The following is a 25880-nucleotide window of genomic DNA, read 5'->3' as shown; positions in this document are numbered from 1 at the left end:
ACAGATTTCTCTGATAAACCTCACATTCTAGGACTGAAAGAAATCTCACTGAGAGGACAGCCCAGTTAGATACAGCCAATTAGGACCATCAGAGTAGTATCTTCATTAATACAAAATGTCTGTGGGAACAGGGTGGGGGGTGCACTGAGCGGAGGAGGGCAAGGGGGGGGTGGTGAAATTGGGACAGCTGTAATAGAATAACAATAAAATAAGAAAAGGATTCAAAGAAAAAAATAAATAAAGGATACCAAAAGCCTGAACCATAATAGAAAAAAATGAAATGTTACCTAAAAATAATTTTCTAGGACCCCAAGAGACTTCTTAGAATCATTTTCAGTGAAGTCTTTAGAGATGATGGTAGGTGGGAGGTCCCTTTCTAAAACTTTGTATTGTGGAAATTTTCAAACATATATGAAAGTAGAGAGAACTATATAATAAACCATGTATCCACCATCCAGCTTCAACATTTATCAACACATGGTCATTCTTGCTTTATCTATACTTCCTATCTCTTCTCTCCACTTCACATAACACACATACGTGCTCTTGATTATTTTAAGGCAAACTCATTAATTATATCATTTCATCCATAGACTATATGTGTTTCTAAATGAAAGAAAAAACCTCTTAAAACTACAATATTGTTATTATACTTAAAGTTAACAATGATTAATTATTTTTTAAAGATTAATTTTAGAGAGAGGGGAAAGGAGGGAGAGACAGAGGAAGAGAAACATCAATGTGCGAGAGATACATTGATCAGTTGCCTCCTGCACGCCCCCATCTGGGAATCTGGCCAGCAACCCAGGCATGTGTCCTGACTGGGAATTGAACCGGCGACCTTTCAGTTTGCAATCTGGACTCAATTCATTGAGCCACACCACCCAGGGCAATAATTTCTTAACATCAAATATTTAACATCAGTATTCAAATTTCCTCAATAAGCTCACAAATGGTTTTTTATAGTTGGCTTGTTTGAACTGGGATTCAAAAAAGATCCACACATTGAATTTACTTGCTCTGTCCCTTAAACTTTAAAAAAAAGTTTTTAAAAATATATTTTATTGATTATGCCATTACAGTTGTCCCATTCCCCCCCTTCATTCCCCTCCACCCTACACACCCTTCCCCCACCATTCCCCCCCTTTAGTTTATGTCCATGTGTGTCAAGTTCTTTAGATTCTATATTTCTCATACTATTCTTACCCTCCCCATCTATTTTCTACCTACCATCTATGCTACTTATTTTCTGTACCTTCTCCCCCCTTCTCCTCCTTCCACTCCCCTGTTGCTAACCCTCCATGTGATCTTCATTTCTATGGTTCCGCTCCTGATTTAGCTGTACTCTTAAACTTTTAATATATAGGATTCCCCTTCTTCCTTTTCTTTCTTACAATTAATTTGCAAAAACCTGGCAGAATTTCTCAGTTTTTGGATTTTGCTGTTGGATATCCATGGTGCCACTTAACATCTCCCCTATTTCTTAAAAACTAATTGTTAGATATAGAGGCTTGCTCATATTCAGGTTTGATTTTGGGGGGGAGGTGGGGCTAGAGTATCTAAGAAGTATTGTTGGATACTTCAATTGGGAGGCACAGAATGGCTGGCTTTCTCTCTTATGATGTTAAGCTTGGGTTCAAGCGTTGTTAGCCTAATTCTTTTTTTTTAAAACAAACCTTTTTTTAAAAAATATTTTATTTATTTGTCTTTAGAGGGGAAGAGAAGGAGAGAAGAAGAGAAACATCAATGTATGGTTGCCTCTCGTGCGTCCCCTGCTGGGAACTGGCCTGCAGCCCAGGCATGTGCCCTGACTGCAAATCGAACCGCGATCGTCTGGTTCGCAGGCCCGCACTCAATCCACTGAGCTACACCAGCCAGGGCCCTAATTCTTGAATTATAAAATTATTCATCAGCCTTTCACCTGATGGTTTTTAGTAATCATGACATGACTCCCAAGATTCATAATTTCATTAATTGTTTAATGCTGCAAAAATTTGGATTCGGTGTGCTCAAATCTACAATCTAACCAGAAAGTAGATCCTTCACAAATTGTTGGACCAGTATAAGAATAAAAGTGATCTGGATAAATTGTGATGCCTTACTTAGAAAGTTTCCTCAAGAATGATGTTCTCCCCTTCTCCTCATTTTTCTTCTACCTTGCTGACCTCCCCTACCAACCACCTCCTTAAACACTGGAATTTTTTAGGATTCTATCTTTAGTTCATAGCTAGCCTTACCCTACCTAACTCTTTGGCTGATGCTATTTAGCCAGGTGATTTTAATCACCTATTGGTGACTCGGCTTTATAATATACTATCAGTTCTGATTTCCCCCATAATAAGATAAAGGACTGTTGAACAGCTCCCCACTTGGATGTCTCATGGGTTTCTCAAACTCAACGTATGAAAATAGAACTCACAGTCTCCTCCAGGGGATTTCTTTTTCTGTATTCCTTGTCTCAAGTAATAGCACTAGCATTAGCTCAGAAAGATGGACATAAACTAAGACCCCCTTCTGCTTCATACTCTCCAATCAGTTAAGTCTTGCTGATTTTACTTCCTGAGTAGTACTCCAATCTGTCTCCTCCTCTATTATTATCTATTATTACCCTGGTCAAGTATCTTTTCTCACCTAGATTACTGAACTGACCTTCAACTAGTTTCCTCACCTCTTATTTTCTTGGCTGCCAAAATGATCTAGCTCAAGTTCAAATAAGGCTGTGTCACTCCTCTGTTCTCTAAGTTTCAGAGTAAAATCCATGTTTTTTAGCCTGGCTTCCTGTGACCTTTCTCTTGTTCACTACTTACTCACCTCCTGCTACTCCTTGAGTTTTACATTTTATGTTTCTAGCATGTCCAAAAATACTGTGTCTTCTTGTACACATTACACTGCTTATTTCCTTTCCTTTGCTCTTCCGGTTTCTCTCATGTTTCTCTGAATTTTAAATCTTTCCATAGCTCTTTTATACAGTAAATATTTCCTCATGGTTCAAAGACCAAGCCCCTCCAATAATTCGTTCTTGATTAGTCCCCACAATGCTGGACTAAAACCCCCTTTTCTGTGCTCCCCAAGCACACTGTTGTATTTACTGCAGTACAGGGAAAGTATTTTCTTACGGGTTTATCTCCCTTACTGGGTTACAAGTACATTGGAGGTCAGGGGTTGAGCCTTATCTAATCTTTATATCCCCAGGTCCTCATCCTAACAAGTATCCAAAAATGTTTATGGAATGAAGTCAACCCGCTCTGCCTTCCCTGTGTGCCAAATGTCATTCTTTGACTCTTCTGGTTGGAACACAGAGAACACAAACTTTGAATAACAATAATAAATTATTATAGACAGCCCCACTTCTATCTTCAATTGGCAAAGCGGCAGCTTCTGTTTTCTTCCACCACGTTGTCAAATTTCACACAAGTCTTTTATAGACGACATATCTACCAAAGAAATATAAGTGAAGAAAACATCACCTGCAGCAGAAGTCTTCCCTACAACTGGCAAAGATAAAGCCAGTGGCTTCACAACATTCTTATTCCGCGTCAGGTCCTGAGCTCCACTTAAATTGATTGCAGAATTAGCTGGACTGAGAACTGGCGAATCTTTAAAATGAAAAAGGTTGTTCAAATTAGCAACTATTTAGATATACAGGAAGGAAGTTAATTCAATAAGAGTGAAGTGAGAAAACGCAGATTGTAGAATTTTCAGTTTTTTGGAATTTTCAGTTTTTTCCTTGACCTATTTTAGAAAAGTTGATTTTTCAGTATTCAGGCTTTATTCTCCTTTTTATGTATTTAGTGAACAGTCTTTAGAAGTTACTATGTACTGGACACTAGTTTAAGCACTTTAAATATATCAATTCACTTAATTCCTATAAAAACTCAACAAGGGAGATACTATTATCTTAAATATTGGTAGTCATTTAACTTGGTCCAAGGTAGATGGTGTGGCATTAAGGATATCATTACTTGTCATATTAAAACTGTCTTCACAGTTTTCCTCAAACCTGTATTTTAATGGGATATATTTGTCCACATTAGTTTGTCATTTAAAAGGTGTCATGCAAATGAAGTCACTGAAATCTAGGAGAAAATACTTTTCTCTGAAGGAGAATTACTTTAATTTTTGGAATAAACTAGAATCAATTTACCTATGTGATACCAGATACATTCAAAAGAAAGTTCCTATTTGGATTCAGAAAATAATTCAACCCAGAAAGTATGTATCATTTCAGTACTATTTTAAGCTGTGGGACAGATAATGAGTCAAGCCAACTGGAGTTTTCTGAAATGAGAGTAAACTCAAAATCCCTGACTCTGCTCTGGCAGAACAGCTTAATCAATTTATACAGGAAAGTATCAAAAGGGGCTGTTAAAACTCTCAGAGAGTTTGGGTTAAAAAAAGGCTCTCTAAAGACTAGGATACTGATGGTGCTACACTAGAAATTATCTTAAAAAAAAGTATTCATACCACAAGTATTCATATCAGTGTTTCTCATAAGAGTTCAAAAGATTGAAATAGTCCTTTAATGGCTCAGAGGAGTTAATGTACCTCTCTAAGGGCCTAACATACCACCAGAGAGTGATTTTAAGACCTATTATTCAATAATAATAATTAGAGACTTCAATAACCCGCTTTCATTAATAAATAGAATAATTAGGGAGCTTTTGGGTCAGCAAGAAAATAGAAGATGTGAACAACACTATAAACCCACTTGACGTAACTGATATCAATAGACCATTTCCCGAAACAAAGGCAGAAATCACATTCTCAAGTACACAGGGAAATTTTTCTAGGATAAACTATGCAAGCTTGAAGGGACTGGCAAGAAACATTCAAAGTGATCAAAAGCTAGGACTTACAACCAAGATTACTCTACCTACTAAAGGTATTATTCAGAATTAAAAAAAAAAAAAACAGATAAAAAGCTTCCCAGACGAGAAAAAGCTACAGGAGTTCATTACCATCAAACGACTATTATATGAAATGTTAAAGGGTTTTCAAGAAGATAAAAAACCTGAACAATAAAATAAAAAATATAATCTATCAACAAATGAATCTAAAAAACAAACAAGTAGAATAGAAATATTATCAGATATGTATAACGTTTTGATATTTGCCATTTGGGAGGGGAGTCAGAGGGGATGGGTGAAAAAAGTGAAGGGAATAAGAAGTACAAATTGGTAGTTACAGAATAATCACGGGATGTAAAGTATAGCATATGAACAGAGTAGCCATAAAAACATATGCATGACCCATGGACATGGACAACAGTGTGAGGATTACCTTAGAGAGGGGGCTGGATGGAGGGGACAAATGGAAAAAATTGGAATGGTAATAGCATAAACAATAAAATATAATTTAAAAATGTTAGACTCGCCCTGGCTTGTGTGGCTCAGTGGTTGAGTGCGGGCCTGCGAACCACACGATCACGGTTTGATTCCCAGTCAGGGCACATGCCTGGGTTGCAGGCCAGTTCCTGGTTCCTGGCAGGGGACGCACGAGAGGCAACCATACATTGATATTTCTCTCTTTCTCTCTCTCTCTTCTTCCTTTCCCCTCTAAGATAAATAAATAAAATCTTTAAAAAAATGTTAGACTCGATCATAAAAATCCAAAAGTAGAGTTCCCGCCAAGATGGAGGCGTAGGTAGATACACTGTGCCTCCTCACAGAACCAAAAGGACAACAAATTTTAAAACAAAAAAAGAAAAAAAACCGGAACTGCCAAAAAATTTGGAAATCTGACAACCAAGGAGTTAAAGAAGAAACATTTATCCAGACCAGAAGGAAGGGCGGAGAGGACTCACGGCAAGGTGGTGGCTGGCGGAGCAGGTGGTCCCACATTTGTGTGCAGATAAACTGGGAGGAATTGGGGAGCAAGACAGACCGCACAACTCAGAACTCCAGCACAGGGAAATAAAGCCTCAAAATCTCTCACTGAAAAAACCTGTGGGTGTTGTGGCAGCGGGAGAAACTTCCAGTCTCACAGGACAATTCCCTGGAGAGATCCACATGGTCCTAGAACTTACACAAATCCCCCAACCTGGGAATTAACACCAGAATGGTCCATTTGCTTGTGAGTAGCAGAGGAATTGACTGAAAGCTTGCAGAGCTGAGCAAGCAGCACTGTTCCCTCTGGGACTCCTCCCCCACATATAGCACCACAATACAGCAACATGGGTTGCCCCGCCCTGGTGAGCACCCAAGGCTCCACCCCTTATACATAACAGGCAAACAAAAAATGGCCCAAAGAAAGAACAGATCAAAGCTCCAGAAAAAATAAAGCTAAGTGATGAAGAGATAGACAACCTATCGGATGAACAGTTCAAAACACTGGTAATCGGGATGCCCACAGAACTGGTTGAGTATGGTCACAAAATGGAGGAAAAGTGAAGGCTATAAAAAGTGAAATAAAAAAAATGCACAGGGAATCAACAGTGACAGGAAGGAAACTATGACTCAAATCAATGGTTTGGATGAGGAGGAAGAAATAAACATTCAATAAGAACAGAATGAAGAAGGAAGCATTCAAAAAAATGAGGAAAGGCTTAGGAACCTCCAAGATGACTTTAAACATTCCAACATCTGAATCATAGGAGTGCCAGAGGAGAAGAACAGCAAGAAGTTGAAAACGTATTTGAACAAACAATGAAGGAGAACTTCCCTAATTTGGCAAAGGAAATAGAATTCCAGGAAGTCCAGGAAGCTCAGAGAGTCCCAAAGAAGTTGGACCCAAGGAAGCACACACCAAGGCACATCATAATTACATTACCCAAGATTAAAAAGAAGGAGAGAATCTTCAAAGCCGCAAGAGAAAAAAAGAGAGTTACCTACAAAGGAGTTCCCATAAGGCTATCAGCTGATTTCTCAAAAGACACCTTCCAGGCAAGAAGGGGCTGGAAAGAAGTATTCCAAGTCATGAAAGGCAAGGACCTACATCTAGGATTACTCTATTCAGCAAAGCTTTCATTTAGAATGGAAGGGCAGATAAAGTGCTTCCCAGATATGGTCAAGTTAAAGGAATTCATCATCACCAAGCCCTTATTATATGAAATGTTAAAAAGACTTATCTTAAGAAAAAGAAGATGATCAAAAATATGAACAGGAAAATGACAACAAACTCACAACTATCAACAACTGAACCTAAAAAAACAAAATCAAAAACACACAAAGGACTAGAACAGAAACAAAATCACAGAAATGGAGATCACATGGATGGTAATCAGTGGAAAGATGAAAGGGGAGAATGGGGGGAAATTACAGGTAATAAGAATAAATGGTAGGTACAAAATAGACGGGGAGGTTAAGAATAGTATAAGAAATGTAGAAGCCAAAGAACTTATATGTATGACCCATGGACATGAACTAAGCGGTGGGGAAAGCAGGTGAGAGGGGGGTTTAAGGACAGAAGGGAAGAAAGGGGGGAAACATGGGACAACTGTAAAAGCATGATTAATAAAATACATTTAAAAGGAAAAAAATCCTAGAAGTAGACAGCAAAATCTTGGACATTGTTTGTAACAATATTTTTTCTGTTATATGACCTCAAGCAAGGGAAACAAAAGAAAAAATAAACAAATGGGACTACAGCAAAATATTTTTGTACAGCAAAGGAAACCATCAATAAAATGAAAAGACAACCCACTGAATAAGAACACATTTACCAATACATCTGATAAGGGGTTAATATCCCCTTATAAACAAGGGAAAATATTTATAACTTACAGACAATTAGACTCTGCTCCTGTCAACACAGGTCAATAAGATAAAAGACTACTACTGCATACACTTCGTTGCCCCGTATCACATCCCTTTGGCTCATCTTTGATTTTAGCAGGAGCTATAGTGAATAGTGCTGTGTGAGCTCAGATTCCTGGGGACGCATCTTACCTCAGGATCACATATTACTTCTTTTAACCTTTTGTCTCGGGGCCTTCTCCAAGACCACAAATCTCTTGGCTCTGTGTGTGGTCCAGAAGTGCAAGGGGGTATGACACTTCTGGGAAAGCTAGCCACTAGTGGGGGACATCAAAAAATGTCCCAGCCTTCCATTCCTTTAAATTTAGAGAATACTTTATTTGTTTCTGTAATCAAACCCACATAGATAAGATCTTACATATTTAGTATAGTGCATTAATTACCCCTCTACATATGGAAAATTATGTTTAACTTTAGTAGACCAATGTTTCTGTACAGTGTCAACCCAGCAAGGTACAACTGGGATACTTTTTCTGAAGGTCACAGCACAGATAAAGTTTCCAAAAATTCAAATTGTACATATATATGTATATCAATGTATTTATATAAAGAACAATAGTAGTATGCATCAGTAGCAGCAAGAGCTTTTCCAAGTTCTGCAGTTATCTGAACAAAATTATAATGGTGCTAGGTACCTTCCATTCTTTAGAATGATAATTTTGCCAGACATTCTGCATGCACTCTGTGTTCTGGTTTACACCAACTACACAATCTGGTTCTGGCTTACTCCTGCTTGTAGGGAATCATGCCTCAAATAAACTACTTATACTCAAGTCCTTCCTTTAGGCTCAGATATTAGAAGAACCCCAACTATGACAAATAATAACTAAAGGGTAAAGGATATAAATTAGATTTCATAGAAAAATGTTTTTAAAGATGCTCAACATCTATGATAAGAAGTGAAAATTACAACCACATTCAGATAGCATTTTTCACCTATAATATTGACAAAAATTCAAAAGTTCAAAAATAAACCTTGTTGATGAGTCTCTGTAGAAATATATACTGACACACTGGAAGAACCTCAGTGGAGAGTAATTTGACAGCATCTATGGAAATTACAAAGGAGTACACATGTGACCCAGTAATTTCTGGGCATTTTGGCAGATGTGGGAAATGATGTATGTTTAGTTTTTCATTGCTGCATTGTTTGGAAACAATATAAATGTTCACCAGTAGGGGACAGGGTATATAAATTATGGCACATCTGCAAAGTGTAAAACTACGTAGCAGTAAAACATTAACAAGGAAACTATCGCTTTGGAAAGATCTCCAAGAAATAGCAATATGAGAAAATGAGGTGCATAACAGTATGTAGAAAATGGAGATCTTTGGAGAAACAAAGGTGTAAAAATAAGAACATATATTTGTGTTTGCTTGAACAGCTATAAAGAAAATGTAGAAGGAACAATGAGAAACTAAATTACTCATACACTGGTTACCTGTTTGGTGGGGGCATGTAGTAGCGACATGGATTGGAAGAGAAACTTTTCACTGTATTATGTATGGATATTTTATAAATGTATGCATACACATGCACAAGCATATTTTTGGAAATGTGTTTCAAAATAGTGGAATAAATGAAACTTGAATAAATGAAACTTTATTAAATGAGGATTAAAAGTAGTTACATGCAGTTTAACAACTGTCATCGGATGTATTTCTTAAATGCACAAGGTGATTATTTACTTCAGTATTAGATTATGCATAGGGATTTTAAAGATTAATTCCACTACAATGAAATTGCTTTTGCAAAGTTATCGACAACCTAATTCTCAGAGCAGGAGAAACTCCTCAGCCCCTGTCATGTCATACTGAATCCTGTAGCTATTTATTTATTTATTTGGCAATTATTTATGGAGCACTTACCATATCAATAAACTTGCTGGGATCTATGGGTAAAATGGTGGACAAACCCCTTTCTTATGTAAGTTTTCCTGTGCCTACTAACTATCAGTGTCTTCCAACCCTTTTCTTTTTTCTTTTTTTTTTTAAAGATTTTATTTATTTATTTATCTTTAGAGGGGAAGGAGAGAGGGAGAGAAACATCAATGTATGGTTGCCTTTCATGCGCCCCCTGCTGGGAGTTGGCCTGCAAGGAACCAGCCTGCAACCCAGGCATGTGCCCTGACTGGGAATCGAACTGCGATCGTCTGGTTCACAGGCCCGCACTCAATCCACTGAGCTACACCAGCCAGGGCTCCTTTTCTTTATCTCCAGACAATCTGATCAGACTCCATGGTTTCATTTTTAATTTTTTTCCTTTTTTTTTTCACTTGTGAGAATTTAATGATTTTCCCTCCATGTGGGTTCAAGCTACCAGCACACAAACTCCACCAACACTCTTAATCTTTTCAGCTCTTCTGCTGAAGAATTTGGCCTTCACAATGACAGGCTGCTTTGGGAGTTTTCCTTTCCTCAGAACTTCGTTCGTAGTAGCCCGATCACTCCACATCAATGATGGGAGCAGCTCCAGTGTTGTTTTTGGCAGCACTGACCTGTGTCTGCTCACTGACCAAGGTCCACAGTTTATCCAGGTTGACAATGTGGCAGAAGCTCTGGTTCCTCTTTAAGTGGTAGTGCCTCATACCAACTTTCCCAAAGTAACTTGTGTGATATTTGTCGAAGTTGATCCTGTGATGATGCAAGCTACCAGCATGACCTTGGCCTCCTGGGTGCTTCCTGTGCTTGCCGATGCAGCCATGGCTATGGCTCATGTGGCCCCTAAGTTTCTGGGTCTTCCTCAGTCTGGATGGCATGTTAGTGGCCGAGACGCAAAAGCCCATTTTTAATTTTTGATAATTTATTTCATTTATATTGTTGTGTTTCATTTCATTAACATATAAATTATGAAACATGTCAATTACAGAAAGCACAGATTAGGATTAGATAAGGTCAGAGTGCACATTTTAAAATGTCAATCCTAGTATGTTATTCCCTAATCTTTGGAAACTTGTACATGTTTCTATTCTTTAATTTATCATATATGGTAGCACTGGCATATTTAGTATTTAACACTAGTGGTTTTGATCATTTGGGAGCAGCCCAAATGTAACATAAACTGTGAGTGACCTCTTACAGAATCTGGTACTTTGATGGTGAATAAGCAGCTGATTACCCAGCATCTGTATCTCTCCAAAGACTGATTCTCTAAACTAGTGATTTTACATCCATTTAAAGGAGAAACTTCTTCTTTTAAAATATTCTATTTATTTCTTTATTTTTCAATAGAGGGAAAGAGAGGGAGAAAAAGAGGGAGAGAAATCATCAGTGTGCAGTTGCCTCTCACACACCCCCACCCGGGGACGTGGCCTGCAACCCAGGTTTGAACCCTGACTGGGAATAGAACCGGCAAACCTTTGGTTTGCAGGCTGGTGCTCAATCCACTGAGCTACACCAGCCAGAACAGGAGGAACTTCTAAGCACTGGAGGATTCACAGGTTCACAAACTTGGGGGAAAATTCTTCGACCAAGTAAGGGACAGCTCTGCTCTCTACGTTGTAGTAGTTTGTAACTTCTTGTTCTCCCACTAGGTCATGAGCTCCTTGAGTGCGTACTCAGCTCCTGGCACAGTCTCTGTCATATCGTAACAAAAGAAATGAAATGGGGGAAAAAGCCAAAACAATCTCATCTTCTTTAGGCATTAGTTCAATAACTTTCTGTTAGCCCAAAATCCCTTGGGGAAAAAATACTTTCTAAGAAAAAGGGCGCCATTTAGGAGCTGCCTTATGACCCAACGATTCTACTTCTTGGTATATCCAAAGACACCAAAACACTAATTTGAAAGAATGAGTGCACTCCTATGTTCACTGCAGCAACATTTACAATAATCAATATATGAAAGCAACCCAAGTGCTCATCAATAGATGAGTGGATAACAAAGTGGTGGTATATATACACAAGGGAATACTACTCCGCCATAAAAAATGAAATCTTACCACCTGTAATAGCATGAATGGACCTTGGGGGTATTGTTGTAAGTGAAATAAGTTAGATGAAGAAAAACAAATACCATGTGATTTCACTTCTATGTGAACTATGAAGAGCAAAATAAACAAAAAACTCCTAGATAAAGGAAAGAGAAAGATAGTTGCCAGAGGGACAGAGGTTGGGGGACTGGGTGAAAAGGATTACAGATTTTTATTCACAAAATAGTTCCAGGAACAAAATGTAGAGCATATCAAATATAATCAATAATATTGTAATAACTATGTATGGAAAAGAACTCTCCCTTTCTCTCTCACTCTCCCTTGCTCTCACTCTCAAATGATCAGCCATATCCTCAGGTGAGGATTTTTTAAAAAATTAAAAGGGAGACATTTAAGACGTTAAATGGAGTTTGAATTCTGGTTTTGCCACTTACCAGTGTTTTTTTTTTTTTTGCCAAATACTAGCCTTTTCTGAGATTGTTTCATGATATGGAGAATGGAACTAAAACCTACCTCACAGCAATAATTAGCATATTTAGCACAGTGCCTAGAACTCAGTAGATAATCATAAATATTTGCTTTGCTAAATGTTGTTAGCAGTTTAACAGGCCATAAGAGCTTAAATCTTTCTGAGCTCTCCTTGCCCTTGACACTTGTATAAAGCACAGACTACTGCAACATTGTGATTCATAAGATATTTGGTCTTTGTTTACAGATCCTGCCTGCAGCTTCTAAAACCCTAAAAATTTCCTAAGGGTTTCAGTGATAAAACTGTCTTTTGTTAAGTTAATGAGGTGACATTTGGACCTCTTTTAAGGATTGGGGAGAGGGGCCAGGTTTGAATCAATTGGCAAAAGCCATTAATTTAATTAATTATGACTATGCAATGAAGCCTCCATAAAACCCCTAAACAACAGGGTTCAGAAGGCTCCCAGGTTGGTGAACAGGGGAGATTTGGGGAGAATGGCTCACCTGGAGAGGGTATGAAAACTCTGTGCCCTTTCCCAGATAGACTGCCCTATGAATCTCTTCTATCTGGCTGTTCTTGAGTTATATATCCTTTTACATTAAACCAGTGATCTAATAAGTAACATGTTTCTTTGAGTTCTTTAAGCCATTCTAGCAAATCAATTAAATCCAAGGAAGAGGTTGCGGGAACCTCTAACTCATGGCCAGTCTGTAGAAATACAAGTAATAACCTGAACAATGGGCATTCTGAGTTGTAGGCGTTTGTTAGAACCTCCGATTTCTGACTTACTTCATCTGACTTATTTCTGGTCAGAAGCACAAGTAAGAGTTTGAAGTTTTGGTTGGTGCCTTAAGAGAGAGAAAAAGAGAGAGAGAGTGTGTGTGTGTGTTGGGGGGGGGGCATTCTCGTAGGACTGAACCCTTAAACCTGTGGAATCTGATGCTATCTCCAGGTAGATAGTATTAGTTTTGAGTTGAATTCTTAGACACCCTCTTGGTGTCAGAATTGTCTGTTGGTGTTGGGGGAAACTTCTCTCCACATTGGAATTGTGTCTAGGAACCCCAGTTCAATACCTTATTTGCTTCTTTCCCAAGTAAATATACTGGACCTATTTTCATCTTCTGACTGCAATTAATGTCTTTCCAATAAGATACCATATTCCTGTTAATACAATCTGAGACTGCATTAGTTATATATATCAGCCATGTTTTACTTAATGACTCAATTGAACTAGCATCTAATGAAAACATGAATATATTCCTCCTCCTAAAATTACCTTATGACTGCCTTTAGCATTTCTTGTAGTATAAAACTGTTATTAGTGAATTCTTTCATTTTTTTGCATGTCTGAAAATATCTTTATTTCACATTTATTTTTAAAGATATTTTGGCTGAGTATAGAATTCTTGGTTGATAATTCTTAGTGACTAGCACTTTAAAGATGTTGCTCCACTATCTTTTTATTTATATTGCTTTCTATTAGAAATATGATGTCCTATTTATTTTTGTTCCTCTGTACACAACATATCTTTTTTTTCTCTTGCTGTTTTTAAGATTTTTTCTTTGTTGCTGGTATTAAGCAATTTATTATAATGTGCTTTGGTGCAGATTTCTGTTTCTTATCTTGGGGTTCATTGAACTTCTTGGATCTATCAGCTTATAATTTTCATAAAGTTTGGGAAGTTTTGGGCCACTATTTCTTCAAATATTTTTTCTCCCCCCTTTCAGGCACTCCAGTTACAAGTATATTAGGCTGTCTGTGGTTATGTCACAGTTCACCGATGCTCTTTTAATTTTATTTTTTTCCTCTGTGTTTCATTGTAGATAGTCTCTATTACTATGCCCTCAAGTGACTAATCTTTTCTTTTGCAATGACTGATGTGTTGCTGATTCCAATTACCACATTTTTCTTTTCAAACAATGTAGTTGTCATCTCTAGAAGTCTAATATGGTTCTTTTTTATATCCTCCAAGTCTACTTAACTTTTTGAACATATGAGATAGTTATAACTGTTTTGATGTCCTCCCTGGCTAATTCCAACATCTATGTCAGTTCTAGGTTGGTTTTGACTGATTTACTAGTCTCCTCAATATAGTTATGTTTTCCTGCCTCTTTGACATGTCTGGTAATCCTTTTTTTTTAAGATTTTTATTTATTTATGTATCTTTACAGGGGAAGGAGAGAGGGAGAGAAACATCAATGTATGGTTGCCTTTCGTGCGTCCCCTGCTGGGAGTTGGCCTGCAGGGAACCGGCCTGCAACCCAGGCATGTCCCTGACTGGGAATTGAACCGAGATCCACTGGTTCGCAGGCCTGTGCTCAATCCACTGAGCTACACCAGCCAGGGCTGTCTGGTAATCCTTGATTGGATATAAGGCCTTATTAACTTTATCATGTTAAATTCTGGATATTTTTGTATTCCTATAAACATTCATTAACTTCGCTCTGGACTAGAGTTAAAATACTTGGAAACAATATGATCCCCAGTGGTTTTGTTTTTCATGTTTTTAAGGCAGGTCTGAAACAGTGCTCAATCTAGTATCCTCCCTTACTGAGATAAAACCTTTCTAAGTACTCTACCCAATGGCTGATGAACTATGAGGTTTCCCCGTCTACTGGTGGGAAAAGCCCCTGTTCCTGGCCCTGTGTGAGTGGTGGTTTCTGTTTCCTCTCATGCTTTTCTACAAATGTATATATATTTTATTAATTATGCTATTACAATGGTCTCAATTTTTTCCCATTTGTCCCACTCTGTCCCATACCCCCATTTTGTCCAGCAATCCCCTCCCTTAGTTCATGTTCATGGGTCATGCATATAAGTTCTTTGACTACTCCATTTCCTATACTGTTCTTAACATCCCCCTTTCAATTTTGTACCTACAAATTTTTACTTCTTAATCCCTGCACCTTTTTCCTTATTCTCCTTCTCCCCCCATCCAGCTGATAACCCTCCAAATGATCCGCATATCTATAATTCTGTTCCTGTTTGTTTGTTTGCTGACAGTCTTATGGGAACTCCTTTGTAGGTAACTATATGCTTTTCTCCTGGTGCTTTTATTTTTTATTTTTTTAAGTACATTTAATTGATTATGCTATTACAGTTGTCATGTTTCTTCTCCTCTCTCCCCACTCAGTCCAGTACTCCCATTCCCTCCAGCATCCCCCCCTTAATTCCTGTTCATGTGTTGTATATATAAGTTCTTTGGCTTCTCCATTTCCTATACTATATTCTCAATCTCCCCATCTATTTTGTACCTACCAATTATGCTTTTTATTCCCTGTACCTTTCCCTTATTCTCACACTTCCCCCTCTCCACTTACAACCCTCCATGTGATTTCTATTTCTGTGATTCTGTTCTTGTTCTAGTTGTTTGCTTAGTTAGTTAGGGTTTTTTTTAGGTTCAGTTATTGATAATTGTGAGCTTGTTTTTATTTTACTGTTCATATTTTTGATCATCTTCTTTTTCTTAGATAAGTCCCTTTAACATTTCATATAGTAAAGGCTTGGAGATGATGAGCTCCTTTAACTTGACCTTATCTGGGAAGCACTTTATCTGCCCTTCCATTCTAAATGAAAGCTTTGTTGGACAGAATAATCTTGGAGGGTAGGTCCCTGCTTTTCATGACTTGGAATATATCTTTCCAGCCCCTTCTTGCCTGCAAGGTTTCTTTTGAGAAATCAGCTGATAGCCTTATGCAAACTCCTTGGAGGTAACTCTCTTTTTTCTCTTGCTGCTTTCAAGATTCTCTCCTTATCTTTAATATTTGACAATTTAATTATTATGTGTCCTGGTGTGTTCCTCTTTGGGTCCAACTTGTTTGGGGCTCTCTGAGCTTCCTGAACTTTATGTTTATTTCCTTCACCAGATTGGGGAAGTTTTCTTTCATTAGTTTTTCAGATAAATTTTCAATTTCTTGCTCTTCCTCTTCTTCTGGCACCCCTATGATTGGATGTTGGAATGTTTAAAATTGGCCCAGAGATTCCTCAGCCTCTCCTCATTTTTTTGATTTCCTGTTCCTTCATTATGTTCTGCTTTAATGTTTATTTCTTCCTTTTGTTCCAAATCATTGATTTGAGTCCTGGTTTCCTTCTCTTCACTGTTGGTTCCCTGAATATTTTTCTTTATTTCACTTTGAATAGCCTTCACTCCTTCCTTTATTTTATAGGTGTACTCAATCATCTGTGAGCATCCTAATTACCAGTGTTTTGAAGTCTGCATCTGGTAGGTTGGCTATCTCCCTGTAGTTTTGTTCTTTTCCTGGAGTTTTGCTCTGTTCTCTCATTTGGGTCATATTTCCTTGTCTCCATGCACTTTGTAGGTTGTAAGAGGTGAAAATTTAGATATGTGCCAGAGCAGGACCACTAATTTTGATCCATTGTGGTGCTGTGTATGGGGAAGGGGTCAGAGAGGGAACAGTGCTGCTTGCTCGACTCTTACCCCTCTTTCAGTCACTTCCCCTGCTTCCCACAAGCAAATTGCACCCTCTAGATACTACCCTGGTGCTCATCCCAGGTGGATTGGCTTGTGTATGTTCTAGGACCCCGTGAGCCACTCTAATGGACTCTCCTGTGAGGCTAGCAGTTTCTCCTGCCACTGCAACTCCCACAGGTTTTTACAGTGAGAAGTTCTGAGTTTTTATTTCCTAGCACTGGAATCCTGGGTTGTGCGGTCCATCTTGCTCCCCAGTTGTTCCTCCTGGTTTATCTGCACTTGAATGTGGAACCACCCAGTCCATCAGCCACCCCCTTGCATTCCCAGTTGACCTGCTGCCCCCTTGCCATGCATCCTCTCCACCCCATATGCTGGTCTCCACTTCTTCTACCAGTCTGGATGAATGTTTCTTCTTTAGCTCCTTGGTTGTCAGACTTCTGTACAGTTCAATTTTCTGGCAGTTCAGGTTACTGTTTATTTTTAAGTTGCTTGTTGTCCTTCTTTTGGTTTTGTGAGGAAGCAAAGCATAACTACTTATGCCTCCACTGGGGCCAGAAGATCTATTGCTGCTTTCAAGGTTCTGTCCTTATCTTTAGCCTTTGGCATTTTAATTAGGATGTGACTTGGTGTGGTCCTCTTTGGGTCCATCTTGTTTGGGACTTTCTGTGCTACCTGGATTTGTATGTCTATTTCCTTCACCAAATTAGGCAGATTTCTTTCACTATTTTCTCAAATAAGTTTTCAATTTCTTGCTCTTCCTCTACTCGTTCAGGCACCCCTATGATTTGGATGTTAGTATATCTGGCGATATCCCTGAGGCTCTTTAATCTCTTCTGATCTTATTGAATTCCTTTTCTTCTTGCTGTTCTGAATGAACTTTTTTCCCTATGTTCTAAATCATTGATTTGAATCTTGGATTCATCACCTCAGCTGTTGGTTCCCTTTTTAACTTTTCTTTACTTCACTTAATACAAACTTCATTTCTATCTGGGTCTTTTTTATGCTGTTGCAGTAGCCAATGATTTCTTTCAGCATCCTGATAACCAGTGTTTTGAACTCTGCATCTGATAGCTTGCTTACCTCCATTCCATTTAGTTGTTTTTCTAGAGTGTTGTTCTGTTCTTTCATTTTGGCTGTATTTCTTTGTCACCTCAACTTAGCAGCCTCCTTGTGTTTGTTTCTGTGCATTAGGCAGAGCTGCTCTGACTCCCTCTCTTAATAGTGTGGCCTATTGTGGAAAAGGCACCTGTAAATTGTGTAGGGTAGAGCCTTAGGTAGTTGCCAGGGCAGGGCAACCTGTTTTGCTGCTTTGTGGGTCTGTGTTAGGGAGGTCTCAGAGAGGGAACAGTACCACTGGCTCACCTTTGGAGATTGTCCAAGCGGAAGCTGTCTCCCTCTCACTCATCCGCTTGCTAGTCTTCACTTTTCTTCTCATTTCCCTGTGTCACTTGAGTCCTTCCATCTGTTGCCCTGGTGCTGAATTTCAGAGGGGGTGGTCCTCATGAGTCCTAACTCCACTGCAGGCCCATTAAGAGAAGTATCTTGAGAATTGTGCAGTTTCTTCCACCACCCCAAACCCCACTGGTTTTTGCATCCAGAAGTTATGGGGACTTATCTTCCTGGTGCTGGAACCCTGGGCAGGATGGTCTAGTCTGGTGCTGTGATCACAAGCTCCTGAGGTATCCCTCCCAATTCCCACCACATGTGAATGTGGAACTGCCAGTCTGCTGCCCTTCCATGCCTCTCTGCACCACTGCACCTCTGCCCCTCCTTCCTATCTGGATAAATGTGGCTTTTTTCATTCCTTGGTTGTTGGACTTCCATAAAGCTTGATTTTCTGATGAATCTTGGTGAAATTTGTTTTGTAATCTAGTTGTAATTTCTGCTGTAGTTGTGTGTGGAGGCAAAGTGTGTTTACCTAGACTTGCATCTTGACTGGAAGTCCTCTTCTCATGTGTTTGGATGGCACTTTTTACTTTGAATAGTTTCCTCACATGCATGCATCGATCAGTACTATGTTGAATATTTGAGGGGACCTTCTGCTAATCTCTGGGGTCTTCTCGCTATACATTTAATTTTCTCGCTATTCCCCCTTTTAATATTTGGTCTTATGAACTCTAGCTATTTGGTCTCCTTGCACTCTCAATTCCTTCTACTTAATTTAGGGCATCTGCTAGGCTACAACACAGTTCTCCCTCACTATATCATGGTCTGAAAACAAAACAGTAAGCTGGAGCAATGGTAAGCCTCATATTATTTGTTTCCCATCTATTAAAAATCATTGTCTTTTTTTCCTGATACACAGTATCTTAAACATTGTTTTGCATGTATTTTTGTCTTTTTTTAGTTGCTTCAGGTGAGAAGGTAAATTCAGTCCATTTTTATTCATTTTGGCCAGAAGCAGATGTGGAGTCAATCTGCTGTTGATTTTTCAGCCTTGGTGCTCCCCATCTACTTTTCCCCGTACCCCTGCCCCTTACACTCTTCTTGGTGTCTGATACACATGAGAACTTTAAATAGAGATCAAATCACCTTTGTATCCCCAGATCCCAGATTCCAGTAATTGACCATTTAAACTGTTAGCAGTGAGCAGAGAAAGTTTAAATTCTGGCTTTGTTGCCTTCTAGCTGTCTGTTGGACTCAACTGTTAGGTACTGGTCCTTATTCCTCTACATGCAAAGAAAATGCTGAAGAAAGGTCAGTAAGACACAGATATTTTCTACTGAGCTATCCATTTGACTTAACCCTGAAATCGTTTAAACTATGACAGATATAACATAAAACTCAGAAATAGAAACAAACACACTAAAATCTCACTTCTCCCACAAACCATTGTTTTTTTTAGTATATGCCCTTGTATGTTTCAGCCACATTATATTTTTACATGATATAACAAAAATATACAGAGTTGATACAACTTTTTTTACTTAACAGAATTATTTCCTACATGGTTGCACAGTGGCATAAGTATCTCTTTTAACATCTTCGTTATGTGAGTATACTATGATTCATTCAATTGTTTCTATATTAAGATCACTTTTCCTTTTTAATTAATATAAAGAATAACTGCAGTGACTATCTTGACTTTTCTTCTAGGTTTTTTTCTTAGCTAAGCCCCTGAATTTAAGATTACTGAAGTAAAGGATATAAATATTTTTAATGTTCTTCTTTACATATGCCAAATTGCTTTCCTTTTTGCCAAATATTTATTTATTTTTAGAGAGAGGGGAAGGGAGAAAGAGAGGGAGAGAAGCATCAATGTGAGAGAAAAATATCAACCAAATGCCTCTCAAACTCAGTTCTGAACTCACAACCCAGGAAAGAGAATCAGAGTGATGACCCTTTGCTTTGTGGGAGAATGCCCAACCAACTGAGCTATGCTGGCCAGGATGCCAAACTGCTTTTTTAAAATGTTGTGCCATTGTTCGCTTCCACCAGCCTGCTGCTAGTGTCCTTCTTTCTATATCATTGCCAGACTGTATATTATCATTCAAATTGGACTGTGGTAGCTAATATAATTAGTGAAAATGACTTTTCATTATTATTACTTACAGTTTCTTCATTTCCAAAAAGTAGACCATTATTCCTTATACATGCTAAATAATCATATTTTCTCTTTTGTGGGGTAGGAGAAGACTCACACGCACATTCATGGCCTTGTCTCAGAAGAGTGTGATCACTGGTTTTCTCCTTCTCCCACCCATGCATGCATTCATCAAATGTCTCCTGAGCCCTTTCAGCAGGTCAGGTACTATGCTAGGCTTCGGGGATAGAATAGGGAAAGGATGCAGGTACAGCTGCCACCTAAGGAGTTTATAGTGTAAAGGAAAAGCCTACATGTTTTCAATATCTGGTTGGGAGTGGGCAAATCTGCCAGCTGAACAGAGACTCTGTTTTGGTAAATAATTTATTTGAATATTCATGAGGAATTAAGTTTTTAAAAACCTTCAGGAATAACTTTTGATTATCCTGAAATCTAGGAAGGTTAGTGGCTAAGGAAGACAAATCCAAAGAGGAAAGAGACACACACAGTTACCCAATACATTTTAATGGCAACTGCTTTCCAAATGGCTGTCACCAGGGACAGAGGAGTTGTTCTAAGCAAAGGGGAGGGAGGGGAATAGAGATAAAATAGGGAGACTATGTGAGCAAGGCAGGCCTGGGTTAGACATAGCACTACATGAAGTGTTCTGGACAGACAGAGGGAAGCACAAGAGGCAAAGAGGAAACCAGAGGTTGCACGGAATGAAAAATATTGAGCACTTAGAGGTTTCTATTAGGGTTGTCTCTTCCTTTTCCCTCCTTGGAGACCAAAGTCAGCTGTGAGGCTCCCCACTGCAGCCGTGCTACTGAGGCAACAACCCCACAAGAGAATCACCACAGTAGAAAAGATAGAAATTCTAAAGGACGAAAACATTATTACATCATGGCTATCCCTTGCTGTCAAAATGTGAGGGCAGCACACAATATGAGGGGAGAACCAAAAATAAAAACAAGTGGAATTTATTTATAAAAATTGTGTATTTATTGTTACGTTTAAAAAGTACTCTCTATTCGATGCAATACACTTATCTGAGACATTTTTTCTACTGCTCAAAACAGTTTTTGAACTTTTCAGTTTTGTTGCCTTTTAGTGCTTCTGCTGTTTTTTGTTTTACCTCTTCCACATCAGCAAAATGTTTCCCTTTAAGGACTTTTTTCCTCCAGAAAAGAAAAAAGTCACTCAGAGGTGAGATGGGGTGAATAGGGAGGGTTAGGCAAAGGGGTCATATGTTTTTGGTCAAAAACTGCTGAACACTCAATGAAGTGTGAGCAGGTACAATTGTAAATCTCTCATTACTAAATGGACAAATGCATTGAGTCTTCAAAAATTTTCACTGAAGCTGAATGCAGCCCCTCACAACACCAGTTAGAACACTGATAGAGATGGATTCTTATAACACTCACCTACTGGGGGAAGCCTGTACTACAAGGGGCCTGCCCTCCAGAAAATAATTCCATTTTGGAGGAGTGGGGTTTCCCCCTTGTACATGTGTATAGTTTGAATCAGAAAATCCACCCCTTTCCTCATTGAGACCAAAATATGGAACAGTACACAAAACATTTATGTATAGTTTAAAGGATAATTATAAAGCAAATACCTATGGAATTAACCACCATGAACGTCAAGAAAAAAAAGAAAATTACTATAATAAGTAGTAGGTTTTGAGACTTCTGCCAAGATGGAGGCATAGGTGGAAATGGTGAGGGCAAGGGGGAACTAGCCAGAGCGTAGCTATAAGGAAGTAAAAGTTGTTTTGCTAACTAATGCAAGGGGGCTCCAGGACACACCCGAAGAACAGGGTGTTCCAGGATGTGGTGCAAGAAAGAGAGTTAGGCAGTTTAGCCATCTGGACAGTTACTAAAGAGGAAATTTTTACCCCTGTGCACGAGCTCCACTGACCAATCAAGTAAAAGAGCACGAGCCAGTGCACGAGTTAATTCACCAATCGCTAACTGACACATTGTGCCCCTGAACCAATCGCTAACCGGCACATCTGCTTCTGTATCCAGCTTGCTTGCGCACCTCTATAAAACCCCGAGCCTGTAAGCATTTGGCGCGACTCTCGTTTGCAGCCCTCGCGGGCACCGTGTCCTTGGACATCCTGAGAGTTTGCCCCTGCGCAGGTTAAACTTGGCCAATAAAGCAACATCTTTGAACCCCTGAAAGTCTCCGACGTTTGTTCTTGCAGTTTTGAATGCAACAGAAACACTGTGCCTTCTCCCACAACCAAGTTTGAATACAACAAAGGTCTGGAGAACTAGGACACACCCAAGACCAGAAAACGGAATTATACGGAGGTCCGACAACTACGAACCCTTCAACGGGGACGATAAGAGAGGCGGAGCCAGCAGCGGAGCTGGGTCGGGCAGGACAGATCCCCCGACCTAGGCGCGCAGGCAGCCCGGAACCAGTTGGGGTGTGGGGCAGACTGACCGTGGTCGCACATTCCCGCACAGTGAGACGGACCACGCAGGCCCCAGGGGGCAAACCCAGTGGTGGAGGGCTGATGGCAGTGGCACACTCACATGCAGTGGAACGAAACACGTGGGCCTAGTGACGGTGGCAGGCGGCAGAGGGGAAGCCATTGTCCCTCTTTGACCCCTCCCCCACATACAACGTCACAACCCAGCGACTGAGTTGCCCTGCTCTAGTGAACACTTTAGGGCTTAGATCCTGCTACTTAACAGGCACGAACAGCCCAAAAGATGGCACAAGAAGAACTCAAAGTCCCAGAGCCAATAACTCTAAGCGACCAACAGATTGCCAGCCTCTCAGAAGTCCAATTTAAGACACTATTTATCAGGATGCTCACAGAATTGGTAGATTACAGTCACAAATTAGAGGGACATATGAAGGCTAAACTAATTGAAATGAAGGGAGATGTCCAGGAAACCAATAGCAATGGAAAGGAAACTGGGACTCAAATCAATGGAATGGACCAGAAGGAAGAACGAAACATCCGACCAGAAAGGAATGAAGAAATGAGAATTCAAAACAATGAGGAGAGGCTTAGGGACCTCCAGGACATCTTTAAACGTTCCAACATCCGGATTATAGGGGAGCAGAAGGGGGAAAGAAACAGCCACGAGTGGAACACTTATTTGAACAAATAATAAAGGAGAACTTCCCCAGTCTGGCAAAGGAACTAGACTTCCAGGAAATCCAGGAAGCTCAGAGAGTCCCAAAGAAGTTGGACCCAAGAAGGAACACACCAAGGCACATCATAATTACATTAGCCAAGACTAAAATGAAGGAGAGAATCCTAGAAGCAGCAAGGGATATGGGGACAGTCACCTACAAAGGAGTTCCCATCAGACTGTCAGCGGATTTCTCAAAAGAGACCTTACAGGCAAGAAGGGGCTGGAAAGAAGTATTCCAAGTCATGAAATCCAAAGACCTACAGCCAAGATTGCTTTATCCAGCAAAACTTTCATTTAGAATGGAAGGACAGATAAAGTGCTTCTCAGATAAGGTCAAGTTCAAGGAGTTCATCATCACCAAGCCCTTATTATATGAAATGCTAAAGGGACTTATATAAGAAAAAGAAGATGAAAAATATGAACAGTGAAAGGACAGCAAACACACAGGTATTAACAACCACACCTAAAACAAAAGCAAACGAAGAGGACAGCTAGATCAGTAGTGGAACCATAGAAATGAAGAACACATGGAGGGTTAGAAACAGGGTAGTGGGAGGAGGAGAAGGGGGGAGAAGGTACAGAAAATAGCATAGACAGTAGGTAGAAAATAGGGGGGAGGGCAAGAAGGGGAAATATAGAATCTAAAGAACTTGAGACACGTGGTTATGAACTAAGGGGGGAGAATGGTGGGGGAGGGAGTGTGCGGATGGAGGGGAATGAAGGGGGGAATAGAACAACTGTAATGGTATAATCAATAAAATATATTAAAAAATAACAAAAAAAATAAGTAGTAGGTTTTTTGTGCCTTTCCCATCTTTTCTCCGTCTCTCTTCCCACTGGACTATGTACGTATTCCTAAAATAATTTAGTTTTGCCTGATTTTGAACACATTAGAAGTGAAACCATAGTAGATAGACTCTTGTGAATGGATTTCCTGCTTAACACTTTAAGATTCCTTCATTGTGCTGTGTGCAGGTATGATTTGTTTTTCAATGCCAAATGGTATTTCATTATATAAATATATCACAACTTATTTATCCATTTCATTGTTGATGAATACTGAGTTATCCAGTTTGAGCCAATTGTGAAGAACAGTGCTAAGACCAGTACTACACATACCTCTTAGTGCCCTTGTGCAAGGGAGTGGAATGACTGGAACACAGGATATGCACATTTTCTCCTTTACAATGTATTACAAATTACTTGCAAAGTGGTGGCATCAACTAAAGATCCTACCAGCAGAGTATGATCTTGTTGCTTGAAATCCTTGATGTTTACTACTGTCAGTTCAAATTACTACCAATTTGGTATGTGTATAATGGTAACTCATGGTATTTTTAAGGTAATTTCCCTATTTACCAAAGTGGTTAATCATCTTTCCATGTATTTATTGGTAACTTGTACTTCCTCTTTCGTGAAATGCTTGTTGAAGTCTTTGTTCATTTTTTTCTATTAATGTGTTTTTCTTATTAATTCATAGATATTCTCTATATGTTTTTTATACTACTCTTTTTTAGTTCTATTATACATTTTGTAGATTATAGCTTGATTTTTCACTGTCTTTCTGATGCCTTCTAATAACTAGAAGTGGCCATTTTAATGTAGTGAAATATCAGTCTTTTCCTTTATGATAAGCAGTTTTTTCTCTACTTTTAAGGTACCTACAGTATCTAAGGTACTCTAAAAATCTTCTTAAAAGGTCAACAGTTTTGCCTTTTACATCAGATTTTCCAGACACCTGGAGTTGACTTTTGTGTATAGTGTGAAATAGAGGCTCAGTTTCATTTCTGTCACATAGAACATGCAATTTCTGCGCACATTCATTGAAATGAAAGGTCCCATTGATCTGCAAGTCACTTTTGTTATATATGAAACACACATATGTTATGTGAATGTATTTTTCAACTTTCTACTGTATCTATTCCTGTGTCTACTGCACCCTGTCTTTAATAGTAAAGCTTCATGGGCTTGATGTATGATTCAGCAAGTCCTTCCATTTGTTACTGTTCTTACTTCTTTAATATACAAGCATAAGACACTAAGGGGCTTGTACTACTTTGAGTCCACTGTGGCCCACAGACAGGAAAATCCCATTTCATGGACAATGCTTCTATCTTCAGTAACTGGGCCAACTTCTCCATTAGGCACAGAGTCCATAATACTTTTAGGGGCTCATGAAAATGTTTTAATTAATTTTAAAAGAAGAAGAAAACAATGAATTTCTGGCCAAGGAAATTATTTTTAAAAATACTAAATATTCATTTTTTGACCAACACAGTCAAAAAATATAATTTATACTTTTCTAAGGAGAAAGGACCACATAGGCAAATGTACCCTGGGCCCCAAAAGTTATAAAGTGGCCTTGCCTAACAGTCTTCTTAAAAATTATCCTATCTGTCACAGGGGCACCGTTTAGGTGGTCAGTCCCCATTCTGATCTACAGGCTAAGACACAGGTGGCAAATACAAGGTCCTCAGGCCAAATCTGGCCCTCCACATTGTTTTATCCAGCCCGGCACCTTGTTTCTACCCAGTAGCAATGCTGAGCTCTCACTTAACTGTTACTGTTAAGGAGTATTCACATTCATACAGCCCTAAAATTATATTTGGCC

General features: G+C 39.1%; 1 protein-coding gene and 1 pseudogene across 1 annotated transcript in view; both read right to left on the bottom strand.

Moving 5' to 3' along the window:
• Positions 1-25880, bottom strand: part of GREB1L (GREB1 like retinoic acid receptor coactivator) — a 282213-nt gene that overhangs the window by 76735 nt on the left and 179598 nt on the right. Inside the window, exon 9 of the mRNA XM_037031689.1 lies at positions 3468-3596. Coding sequence (XP_036887584.1) covers positions 3468-3596 — 129 coding nt within the window. The remainder of the gene's footprint in view (positions 1-3467; positions 3597-25880) is intronic.
• Positions 10009-10513, bottom strand: LOC118976956 (60S ribosomal protein L27a-like; annotated as a pseudogene).

This window comes from Sturnira hondurensis, unplaced genomic scaffold (assembly GCF_014824575.4).
Source record: "Sturnira hondurensis isolate 20B ecotype Veracruz unplaced genomic scaffold, ASM1482457v3 Scaffold0001872, whole genome shotgun sequence".
NCBI lineage: Eukaryota > Metazoa > Chordata > Mammalia > Chiroptera > Phyllostomidae > Sturnira > Sturnira hondurensis.
The sequence above is the reverse complement of the archived record's forward strand: the minus strand, read 5'-3'. Positions and strand labels throughout refer to the sequence as shown.